The sequence below is a fragment of the Eriocheir sinensis genome, chromosome 41 (assembly GCF_024679095.1).
Source record: "Eriocheir sinensis breed Jianghai 21 chromosome 41, ASM2467909v1, whole genome shotgun sequence".
Lineage (NCBI taxonomy): Eukaryota > Metazoa > Arthropoda > Malacostraca > Decapoda > Varunidae > Eriocheir > Eriocheir sinensis.
The window spans coordinates 16,026,488-16,039,811 of NC_066549.1; the positions used below are offsets into that span (position 1 = coordinate 16,026,488).

General features: G+C 40.7%; 1 protein-coding gene across 4 annotated transcripts in view; it reads left to right on the top strand.

Annotated features, from left to right (window-relative positions):
* The window catches only part of LOC127009736 (AP-1 complex subunit gamma-1-like), a 179,686-nt gene that overhangs the window by 115,977 nt on the left and 50,385 nt on the right, over positions 1 to 13,324 (top strand). For all 4 annotated transcript variants that reach the window (XM_050883114.1, XM_050883117.1, XM_050883116.1 and 1 more), the window contains exons 13-14: positions 369 to 464; positions 8,918 to 9,113. In XM_050883114.1, the coding sequence (XP_050739071.1) occupies positions 369 to 464; positions 8,918 to 9,113 (292 nt within the window). The remainder of the gene's footprint in view (positions 1 to 368; positions 465 to 8,917; positions 9,114 to 13,324) is intronic.

Here is a 13,324-nt window from a genome sequence, read left to right on the forward strand (position 1 = left end):
GCTCTTTAATTGGATGTAAACAAAGTCAAATTAAAGATAGAAGGAATTGAGATATCATCTCGTTGTTTTCATGGAAAAATGGGAACATTTCAAGGGTACCAAAACTGTTAAAACCCGAATATCGATGTCTGAGTTGAAAATATTTTTTTTTGCCGTCGCCTCCCCTCTAAGAGACTTTGGGCTCAGAAAGTCAAGACTACATATGTATCTGTACTCCACTTTATACTGTATAAGGCAGTTTAATGGGATGTGGCTCCTGCGTCAAAGAAAAGGACATTTTGCTCAGAGTTCTTGGCAACATGATCAAATAGCCCATTAAAACTCCAACTATTTTAGTGTAGCTTTTCATAAGTTTCTCTTTTTTTCAGATCAATACAGCAAGTTGTTAGTGCATTTGGATCTCATCTTAATATAGAGCTTCAACAAAGAGGAATAGAATACAGCCAGCTATTCACAAAACACAAGTAAGTATCATATACTGTTTTATGTCTGTGATGGTACGTTTATAATTACCACTGGCAGTGTTCTTTTGGCATCAGAAATTTATAACCCAACTTTTCCCTATTTTTTTATTGTAAAGGAAGCAGCTTAAAGGAAAAAAAGGAGAAAAAAATCCTGCTAATCACTACTCCTATAAAAAAGAGTTTAGAAGAGTGACCAAAAGAGAGGTCAGTTTCGAAAGGTGTCTCGATACTCTCGAAAGAGTTGAAGTCTTAGGTAGGAGGAAATACAGACGAAGGAATATTGTTACAGAGTTTACCAGTGTTAGGGATTAAAGAATGGAGATGCTGGTTAACTCTTACATAAAATATTTGAACAGTATAGGGATGGGCTAGAGTAGAGAATACAGTGCTCCCTCATTATTGACAGGGTTTAGGTTCCTGAAATAGTCAAGTCATGTAACCTGTTTATTTTTTTCTATCCCACCAACCACTTATATGTTCTGAGCAACTTACATGAAACTTTATACTGAAACAAAAATACCTTATTGAATAAATAAGTATGAAAAAACTGGTTGATGCGTGGTTCCATCTGGCTGTGGTGGCTGTGCTGGTACCCTGCCGACTCGCCCAGGCTCAGCACGTATTGGCCGCCGCATCGTCACCAATGGCAGATTAGCTCATTCCACTTCTTACTCTGTTAAATATTTTGTTCTTTTCTTCCAAGGTAAGCACTTTTCTTGCCCTTTTAGCTTTCTTCTCTCCACTTTGAAAATCACAAGGGAGCTTAGGAGCCATGCCAATGAGTAAGATGAAGGACGATAACGTAGCTGTAGCCGTGAACGTTGTCGGAATGAGAAACCCACATGAACTGATGCTATAATTGTTCATTCGAAGCGTACATCTGGCTCGTAGCGGGGTTTTGTATTGACGCACGTGATAGGCTGTCTGATCATAATCCTCGCTCATGGGCGCTGCTCGTGATTGGCTGTCCAGTTGTGTGCTCAGTTATGGGCCTCTCTGGTGTTATGTTTCTATGTAATTTCCTGTAGCTCACCTATTGTACTATCGTGTGCATTGGACTCGAGAACACCAAACTCGAGCTGTCGCTCACGGAGACAAGATATGGCAGCGTCGCTCTTCCCTACCAGGTCCCCTGGGGGCGCTGACTGTCAAGCATCTTTAAGTAGTATACAGGTGAGAGAGAGAGAGAGAGAGAGAGAGAGAGAGAGAAATGAGAAGGTGTGAAATAAAGAAGCAGAAACAATAATATTAATCCGTAGAGTATTGTTGACGCGTCTCATGTGTTAAAAGCGATTTGCAATTTTATACTATCGACGCGTCAGACGCGTTTACAAATTACCTTAATTAATCGCAATTGAAAGGATGCTCCCATGCGCATCTAGACACTCATATGGGTACAGAGCGTCAACTTGTGAGTCAGCCTAGCCACTCCCAGGCCAATATGCTCCCAGGGGTGACGCCGACCCACTGGGAACAAAGGGAAACCCAACGAGATCAAGTCCGAAACAAAGTGAAAACGTCCGAAAATCATAGCGGGGTCAGTCGAGTACAGTACCCTCTCGAGTTTCGCGCTATCCGAGTTTTGAGATCCACACGTTTTGCGTTTAGTCCTAAATTCTTACCATCCCGACTTTCGTGCATTATCACCCCGAGTTTCGCGCTGCTTTGACACGTACGGGTCACGTCTACTTACCATCGGCGTCGCGCACGCTACCTTAAAAGGTAGTATCACACTGGACGTTTTCCTCCAAACATTGTGGCTATGGAGAGAGAGAGCAAAAAAAAAAAAATGGGAAGAGAGAATTAACGGGTCGTTTTGAAGCCGCAGTTGAAGGCGGCTGCCTTAACCCTTTCCTTGCATGCGGGACGGGACGCGACTCTCCCCTCAGGCGCAGTCAGGCAGCCCAATGGGGGGTCTCTTTTTAACCTCTATCTCAAAAACTATTCATCACAGCTAAAAACCAAAAACACCATTGGAAAGAGGAGGTCCAGATCTATAGGAGTCGGTTATGTATGCCTCTCTTGCGAACATACATGCATGTTCATGGAGTGTTGAATGTTAACACTTACGTCGGTGCGTGCGGGATGATCAGCCATATTGAGAGAACTGCGGACATCTCTCCTTGAGATTCTGGCAAGGTTGTATTGCCAACTGCAATACAGTAATCCCTCGACATATCGCGGTTCACTTATCGCTGTCTTGCTGTATCGCAGATTTTTAAATTGTATCGTATCGCGGATTTTTCGCTATATCGCGGGATTTTGCGGTAAAATAAACATTTTCTTGCCTAAAAAATGAAAACGATATAAATCAACGTAAGTAGGAACACACCTAAATAAACTAACATGAATTTTTATATTAAATTAATAAGGAGGGTGTTGCTGTCCCATTACCATTAATACTTTTACATTATTATTTTTATTATAATTATAATCATTATTATTATTATGTATTTTTATTAATTTTGTTACTAATTATATTATAATTATAATTATCATTATTATTATTATAATTGTATTATTATAATTATTATTATTAGTGTGTGTGTGTGTGTATTTACCTAGTTGTGACATATGGGAAAAGAGCTACGCTCGTGGTGTCCCGTCTCCATATCCGCTATTATCCAACTTTTCCTCAACCCGGTAGCAGCGACGGGACAAATTTGTGGCTTTACCGTGTACCAGCGATGGGCCAAATTTCTGCCATGGTATAAACCTCCCAAAATAGATGATGCATAAACTGATCACACATGGTTTGTGTGAGTGATGATTCTTTCTCATGATTTTACTTAGAGGGGCCTTTAACCTAACCTAACCTAACCTAATCTAACATAAGAAACATGACCCCCACAGCTAACGGGTTAAAATCATGAATGTTTCTTGCACAAACCACTTCCTCCTCCAGCCTATTCCATAGCTCAATGCTTCTGTTTGGGAAGCTGAACTTTTTCACATCTCGCCTATACGTTGTCGCCCTCAACTTCTTTCCATGTCCTCTCGTTTCTCTCTCATTCCACACACACAGGTCCTCTCTGTCCAAATGCTCCACTCCGCTCGCCAACCTGTACACCATTATCAGGTCTTCTCTTTCTCTTCTTCTCTCCAGGGTTGTGAGCCCCATGCTATTGAGTCTCTCCTCATACGTCCAATCTCTAAGTTCCGATACCATCTTAGTTGCCACTCTCTGCACTCTTTCCAGCTTTCTTATGTTCTTCTTTGCGTGTGTGTGTGTGTGTGTGTGTGTGTGTGTATGTAGAGAGAGGTAAATAGAGAAAGAAAAAAGGAAATAAGCAGTTCAGTAGTACAGTAAACCCTCAGTTATCCGGGTGCACTGTATCCAACCTCGCCCGTATCTGGGAGTTTTTAAAAATATTTGATTTTTTTTTTAAATAAAAAATTGTCATGCACCGCCAAAAGTTGTTCAAATTGCCCGCGCGATGCCTCTAAGCTTTGCTCGGGTGGCGTACCACACCCGTTAGGTGCACCCCAGCTTGCACGTAGCAATGATATTGATGTCCTGGTGCGAAGGTTTGCAGGAAAGCTGTGTGCTTCTCAGTACAACTGGCATGTAAACGTTCTTGCCGAGCGCTGTAGAGCATATTGAAGTGATGAGAGTCAAGGCAGTGCAGGTTTACATGGCAGGAGTGTCAAAGGACTGTTTAAATGAAACACACAGTGCAAACCCTAGCTTAAGCCTTGATGACTGCCTAAATCCAGACTGGACTAGGTGAGTATGGCTCCGTCCCCGTGGAGAAGGCATGCGGGTCCACTAGCACTCCTGTGGGTGTGAGGACGGAATAAGAAATGCGGATAAGTACCGCCCTCGGTCTGACATGTGAATGAAGGATTTTACAATGGTTCGGGAGTCCCGTGGGCCAGCCTGATCTGGAGGTGCGGGCTGGCCGTAAATCATGGTTACTTCTTGTGGCTGGCCTCCCCGTGGTCCTGCTGGATGCACTGTGCAGGGGGTACCCGCCTCCCCTGGTTCGCAAGGGCAACTCAGTGTAACTAAACAGCCACAGATCACCACTCAAGCGGATGCGCCAGGTTGTCATTGACTCCTTGGTTATCATCCCTACTCACACTCAGAGTGGGACGGCCTGGCATACTTGCCCGGCGTCTGTGGGCATTCGGGCTCATTGCTGGGTTTAAAAGCGTAGCATCCAGGGGTGCCTATCTGAGCATCCGTATAGAAGCCTGCTTTGAGCACTTGATGCCTGTTGCCGGCCCGGAACGCTTCGGGTATCGCTCTGGTGTGGGATTCAGAAAGATTTTGCAAAGTTGCAGATTTGTTAGCCCTCGTGTAGGTAACGTACGCCACCGCTGCGTAGCGAGTTATGTGTGGATCCAGAAAGCTTTAAGTAAGGCGATAGGATCGCGTTGATTGGCCAGAATCTACATAACCAGCTATGACGTCATAAGACTCGCCAGCGAATCACAAGGGTGTTTTCAGAACCATCAGCCAATCGTCAGCCACCTTCAGCTGTGGGTTCAAAACAACTCGTTCTCTTTTCCCATTTTCTTTCTTTTTCCATCATAATAAGACACAATGGCTATTTATAATGTTTCTAAGACCATATTTACTTTATCCCGCTTTTTAGATCTACGTGGTAAAGACGTTTATGTTGAAATTAAAGGTTTAAAAATTTTTAAGGTAGACTGTACTAAATCGTAATCTAGGGACATTTCGTTGTTTGATTCATATATATAGTCAGTCTGTCGGCTCCCAATTCATGTGCTGTCACCTGAGAAAGGCCCATGGTCCCTCCACGGAGGGACAAATCTTGAGATGGATGGATGAATGGATGAGGAGGTAGGAAGATGAATAAAGAGAAAGGAAGGAAGAATAGAAGGTAGGAGGGAGGTCTGGCAGTCCCCCGGGCGTTGGTGTTGCCGGGAAAACATATCATACCGTCCACACTTCTCATGCCTCTCAAAGTGTGTATATCTCGTTTACAACACTAATATGCCAGCAAATGCTATGTTCAGCTATAACCGTCCATTTCTTTGTTGAGAAAAGTATTAATAATAATGCTATTAACGCTAATCGAATGCATTTAGTAAGTTACCTGACCTACCGGCAAGTTACCGCACACTTTACAGAATCTGTAACCTTTCTGGATCCAACGTATGTTACAAAACATTTCTGGATCCACGGTAGCGTACAATGTTACGTAAGCTGACTTACGACTTGAACTCTTTCAAGAGAAGGGTATCTGGCCACCTCTCCTCCCAAAATTGACCTCTCTTTCGGCCACCTCTTTAGATTCTTTTTGTGAGCAGCGAGTGGCGGGCTTTTTTTTATTATTGTTTATTTTTTTGTGTGCCCTTGAGCTGTCTCCTTTGTTGTAAAAAAAAAAAAAGAATTGTACAGATAACTCGATTTACGTGAGTTTGGTTTATGCGTTTTTTAAATAACACGGGGTCCAAAATCCAAATAAATATTTAAATTACATGTTTTTCCACTTATACGCGATATTTTATGGTGTCTCACACAACTGGCTTGAACAACAATACAGTACCCACGCTACCGCTACTCTTCAACAAGGGGTGGGCAGGTACGGTACCACAGTGTGCGTACTAACTACTACTAGCTATAACTATACAGACTGCTCGGTGACTTACCCACTAACCAGCAACAGCCAGTCACTCTGGTGTCCTCATACCTCGGTGATATGGATTTCTCTCTCTCTCTCTCTCTCTCTCTCTCTCTCTCTCTCTCTCTCTCTCTCTCTCTCTCTCTCTCTCTCCACTGAATGAAGTTTATTTTTAATTTTTATACCTAACTCTTTCTTTGTGATTTTTTTGTTTTTTGATTTTCTGGATCCCACCCTGGTATGCCTTCTGGTTGACCCTTCCAGTTTTGTAAAACTGGACCATAAAAGTTTCTTGTGGCAGTGCTGGGTCTACAGATCCCCAAGGTGCAGCAGGACTGCATATATATATATATATATATATATATATATATATATATATATATATATATATATATATATATATATATATATATATATACAGTGGAAGTAACTTAGTGTGCAGTAAATTAGAATCTGAGCATTTCAACTAAAATCGATTTATAAACTAGAATCTGAGCAAATGTGAGGAAATATTTGCAACTATGCATTCTACCAAACAAAGGCCCAAGCTATAGGAAGATGTTGAGAAACTGATGTAAGTTAATGTATACGAAGTTGTATTGTTTGTGTAATTCTAAAAAAATATACCTATATATTTAATTTTTTTCAAAATATTAAACTATATATATATATATATATATATATATATATATATATATATATATATATATATATATATAGATAGTAATACCATTAGTAATAATAATAATGATAATCTTCTATGCTAGTTCACATTATAAAGGAAAATCCTGTGAATTTTTTAACCCCTTCACTACGGCCGGGCCAAAACAGTGCCCTGCGCCGTATCTGAGATCGCCACGCGCGCCAAATTTGAAATGTCGCTATTGAAGATAACAAGTTTTCAGCCATAAACTCAACATAATCATCATGTATTATATATGAAAACATGCAGAATTAAATGATGCACATAAAGAAACTCACTACGGCTGTGCCAAAACAGTGCCCCGCGCCGTATCCAGGATCACCGTGCGCGCCAAATTTCAAATGCCGCTATTGAATATAACAAGTTTTCAGCCATAAACTCAACATAATCATCATGTATTATATATGAAAACATGCAGAATTGAATTGTGCATATAAAGAAATATAAATTAATTGATAATTATGAGATGTAAGCATTAATATAGATATAAAATAACTTGTATATTGGCTAAAGCGAGCCAGGATGCAGTATGCGCATCCTCGGATATGTTACATGGCACGCAAGGACGCAGTATGCGTGTCCTCGTGTTGAAGGGGTTAAAGGCTATTGCTTATATGGTAGACAAGTAGGTTAGGAGGCTTCATGAAGCAAACATTGGCTTCACCATATGTATCTTACTGAGGCTCCATGATGCCAACATAGGTATCACTGTACCTAGGAAGTTAAGCTACAGGTACTAGACTACGCCAAAGAGTATGGTCATAGGGTAGGTTCGCCACCAACAGAGAGAATGGTGATTTTGAACTTAAATCCCATACATATTGTATATACATGTAGCAAATCATATGTTTTCCTTACATAACTAACTTATGCAGCAAAGTCAGTCCAGGGACTTTTTTTCAATAGAAGACCCTCTCAACAGGAATTACATGACTCCAGACTGATGGCTGCAGAACGCTTAACCTCAGACCTTACTATCATTTCCAATTGGGGTAAAAGGAACCTTGTGTCCTTCAATGCCTCAAAAACCCAGTTTCTCCACCTATCAACTTGACACAATCTTCCAAACATCTTTCCCCTATTCTTCGATAACACTCAGCTGTCACCTTCTTGAACACTAATATCCTTGGCCAATCCTTAGCTCAAAATCTCAACTGGAAACTTCACATCTCTCACTAAATCAGGTTCCTCGAGGTTGGGTGTTCTGTAGTCTTCGCCAGTTCTTCTCCCCTGCACAGATGCTTTCCATTTATAAGGGCCTTGTCCGCCCTCATATGGAGTATGCATCTCCTGTGTGGGGGCCTCCACTCACACAGCTCTCCTGGACAGAGTGGAGTCTAGGGCTCTTCGTCTGATCAGCTCTCCTCCTCTTACTGATAGTCTTCTACCTCTTAAATTCTGCTGCCATGTTGCCTCTTTTTCTATCTTCAATTGATATTTTCATGCTGACTACTCTTCTGAACTTGCTAACTGCATGCCTCCCCCCTCCTGTGGCCCTGCTGCACTTGACTGTCCACTCTAGCCCATCCCTATACTGTCCAAACCCCTTATGCGTGAGTTAACCAGCATCTTCACTCTTTCATCCCTTACACTGGTAAACTCTGGAACTGCCTTCCTTCGCCTGTATTTCCTCCTGCCTATGACTTGTCCTCTTTCAAGAAGAGTGTATCAAGACACCTCTCCATCCAAAATTCAAAATTGACCTCTCTTTTGGCTACTCTTATCTATTTTCTGTTGTTGGAGTGACGAGTAGCGGGCTTTTTTTATATATATAATTTTTGTTGCCCTTGAGCCGGCTCTTTTGTTGTAAAAAATAAATAAATACTGGTTCAGACATGTAACCAGGTTAGATAAGATGATGTAATATGATGCAAGAATATTCCAAAATGTATTTCAAACTAGTATATGGAGACTATAAAGGTGCACATTCATATATTTTTGATCAATAGAGAAAAAAAAATTAATTAGATGGAAAATTTCTTTGGATAAAACATTTTTTAATAAAAAGATCAACAACCCTGGATCATAGTATATTATAGTACCTGTCAGCTTTCAGTACATCTGAATATTTAAGATTAAGGCCTTTTCCCAGTTAATCATTGTTATATAAACCATACCATTCCTTTTTTTATCTTAATTGATTTCTCTTGCAGCCACATGCGAGGTCCATTGCTGGAGCGCATGCCTCCATTTGAGGGCGTTCGTGCAGGCACCGCAGAGGGAGACAAAGGAGGGTTAGCCATTACTAATGGACTTGATAACTCTCCAGACAACCAGAGTCTCTTGAATGACCTTTCCTCTGCCAATAATAACAACATCATTAACAGCACCCATGAAAATAATGAGTCGGTAAGGAAGAGGGCATTATTTTCTTTTATGTGTGTGCTTTTGGTGGAATCTGTCCATTTTTCCTTAGAATACCTACAATAACATTTTTTCAATGCTGAAATTTTATTACGGGATATGTCAGCATCAAAAATGCATTTTTTCCTCAAAATTAGACAAAAAAATTTACATGTGCTTTGAACATAGAATATTGCATTACCAGACCTGTGAACATATCTTGGTCCTATAGGTAAGGCCAATTGCAAGATCCATGGGGTCTGTAGCACAAGTAACAGTGGGTCCCCCCTCCAGGGATATATATTTTGCAACCCCAACGGGGAAAGGGGAAAATGACCTGAAAAATTTTAATGTAAAATTGCTAGTAACCCTGGGAGAATGTGAAGGGAAAGATGGTAATATTTTGTAAATTTATATTCCATTTAATTTTATGCATTGATGCATAACATACTAATCTGTTTTTAACTTCATTGTAACTTCTCTATTTTATTATTCTCTCTCTCTCTCTCTCTCTCTCTCTCTCTCTCTCTCTCTCTCTCTCTCTCTCTCTCTCTCTCTCTCTCTCTCTCACACACACACACACACACACACACACACACACACACACACACACAGACACACCCTGGAGGGAGGAGGTAGAAGGAAGGAAGGAAGGAAGAATGAAAGAGAAGTATTTTTTTATATTTTGACTACCGCTACCGCGGTACCGCACACCGCGTACCACACTGGGAAAGAAAAAAATGGGACCATGTTACCACAACTGCACTACTCCGGAAAAAGTACCGCACTACCGCAACTGCACTACTGATTTTTCAGTACCACGCCCACCTCTGGAGATAGAGAGTATGAAAACAAGGAGAAAGGAGAAGGGTGTTGGGAGGGAGGAGCAGAAGGGAGAGTCAGGTCAGGGCTTCCCTCAGGACATGACCTGACTCGGGTCAGGGCTTAGGTCAGGACATGACCTGACTCTCCATTCTGCCCCTCCCTCCCCACACCCTTCGCATTTCCCCTTTCTGTGTATTTACCTATTTGTAGTCTACAGGGCCCGAGCTAAACTCTAATAGTTCCGTCTCCATATCTACATTCATCCAGCCCTCCTTCATTTGATGGACACTGCTCGCCTCCACCACCTCTTCCCGCAAGCTGTTCCATGTGTTAACACTTCTATGTGGAAAAACTATACTTTTTCAAGTCACTCAAACAGGTTCATTTATTAACCCGTTAATGTCGGCAGACCCTTTTCGGGGCTTTCACGAGTCGTGGCTGTGGTACGGTGGACCCTAAAAAGGGCTTGCCCTAAAACACCTATTTTGAGCTAATTGTTGGCGGCGGTGGCATAGCGCAACCCACCATGAATGCCCTAGGTCATTGTGGTGGGTGAGTGATCTTGAGGTGGGCTTTTTTGTCATAGGTGGTGCTGTAAGGTCATGGCATACTGAATTAGCTACCCATACAGTAATCACTAGTAAAATTCTCTATAGTAGACCACAAGCGACTCTCAGCTAGATGCCAAGCGTCACGAGACTGTTTATTTTGAAACAAACTCCACCCAAAAAGAATGGAGTTTGAGTACAAGTAAATATTTTTAACAGCTTTATGGTTATGAGAGGAGTACTCTGATGTATGTTCCATGCTCTTTCCTTAGTCTCAAAATGCAGTGTAATTTTGTCGTTTCTCGGCCACTTCTCGGCTTTCCCATAGCCGAAGCCCACGGGTTAAGTTTCTTTCCACGTCCTCTCAGCCCCTGCGTTCTCGCAGTAGAGAAGAGATCATCTCTATCCACCTCATCAGACTTATTTACCAACTTATACAGAGTGATCAGATCTCCTCTCTCCCTTCTTTGTTCCAGTGTCGTCAAGTCCATCTCCTTCAATCTGTCTTCATACGTCATATTTGAGAGTTCTGGGACCATTTAGTTGCAATTCTCTGTATTCTTTCCAACTTTCTAATATCCTTCTTTTTGTGAGGCGACCAAACAACTGCAGCATATTCAAGTTTTGGTCTTATCAGTGTTGTTATTATTTTCTTCATCATTTCCTTGTCTACATAATGGAATGATACCCTTATATTTTGCATCATCCTGTAGGTTTCTCCAAATAACTTGTTTATATACTTTTCTGGGGATGGTGTGTCTTGCATCGTTACTCCCAAATCTTTTTCTTCATGTACCACCTTTAAGTTTTCTTCTCCCATCCTGTATGTTTTCCTCGGTCTTTTTTTACTTTTCCCCATTTCCATTACATGGCATTTGTTTGCTTTAAATTCCATCTCCCATAACTGGCTCCATCTATACACTATCCAGGTCTTTTTGCAGTTCTTCACAGTCTTCCTCTGTCTTCACTTTTCTTATTAACTTTGCATCGTCTGCAAAAACTCATATAACTTTTTATACCCATCGGCATATCATTTATGTATATTATGAACATTACTGGTGCCAGAACGGAGCCCTGAGGAACTCAACTCTCTTCTCTCCTCCAATTTGATTTCTCTAATCACTGTTCTTATTTCTCTTTCTCTTAGTAATCCTTTATCCACTCGTTGACCTTTCCGCCCATTCCTCCCCATTTCTGTTGTTTCCAGAGCAACATCCTGTGCGGAACCTTGTCAAAAGCTTTTTTCAGATCTAGATATACACAATCAGCCCATCCTTCTCTTTCTTGCTCCACGTCTATTGCTCATGAGTAGAAAGAAACATAGTAAGTTGGTGACACACGATTTCCCTTTTCTAAATCCAAACTGTCCTTCATTTATCATGTTTCCCTTTTCTAAAACTTCAACCCATTGGTTTTTTTATTATACTTTCACAGATCTTGCACATTACACTTGTTAAAGCTGAAAGAAAAGTGGGTGTTTGAAAAGAAAGGTGAAGTAAAAAAGGAAATACTGAAGATAGAAAAGTTACAGGAAAAAGAAATAAAAGATGAGTATAACTGTGAAATGGCAGAGGCCTTTAGTGAAAAATGGGAAAGTGTAAAATATAATACAAATATTGAAAAAGTTTTTGGAGCATTTAAAGAAATAATGGTAACTACAACAAAAAAAGTGTTAGGGATGAAAGTGGTGAGAGATGGAAAAAGAAAAGGAAATTCATGGTGGACAGAAGAGATAAGGAGGATAGTAAAAGAGAAAAGGGAACTTTTTAAGAAAACTCAAGAAAGAAATGTGGCTGAGCAAGTAAAAAGGGAAAGGAAAAAGAAATATAGAGAATGCAAAATTAAATTAAAACAAGCAATAAAAGAAAGTAAGAAGAGTTGATGAAGACTTTGGAAAAAGACTAAGTGAAAAATATAAAGGGAACAGGAAATCATATTGGAAAGAAGTAAAAAATGAAAGAAATGCAGAAAATATCTCCTCAAGTAAAATAAATGAAGTTATGGATGAGAATGGAAAGATGTTGAAAGACGGGGAAGCTGTGAAAGAGAGATGGAGAGAATATTTCAAAAACTTAATGAGTTTTGAGGATGGACGTCCAGCAGCCGTAACACCAGCAGTTTTAAGTAGAGGTAGAGGAGGAGCATATAAAGAAAGAAGTATAACATATGAAGAAGTAAATCAGGCAATAAAAAGATTAAAAAATGGAAAGGCAGCAGGAATTGATGTAATCACAGCAGAAATGTTGAAGTGTGGAGGAGATGTAGTTGTTAAATGGATGGTCAAGACATGTGAAGTAGCATGGGAGGGGGTGGGGGGGGGGGGGGGCAGCAGACTGGATGAAAGCCATCATTGTCCCAGTTTACAAGGGGAAGGGCAGGAGAGGGGAATGTGGGAGCTATCAAGGTATAAGTCTCCTAAGCATACCTGGAAAGGTATATGGAAAAGTCATAATAGAGAGGGTGCAAAGACTTACAAAAGAGAAAATCAGTGAAGAACAAGGAGGCTCAGGAAGGGAAGGGGATGTGTGGATCAGATATTTTCCTTCAGGATGGTAGTAGAAAAAATGATAGCAAAAGGAAAGAAACTATACGCTGCCTTCATGGATTTGGAAAAAGCTTATGACAGAGTCGATTGGATTGCATCGTGGGATGTTTTAAAGATTTATGGTGTGGGAGGAAAACTGCTTAGTGCAATAAAGTCTTTCCATGAGGATGCATCTGCATGTGTCAAAATTACTGGAGAAACAAGTGAACATTTTGAGATAAAAGTGGGCTTTTAACAAGGGTGTGTCATGTCACCATGGTTATTCAATATTTATATGGATGGTGTTATTAGATAAATGA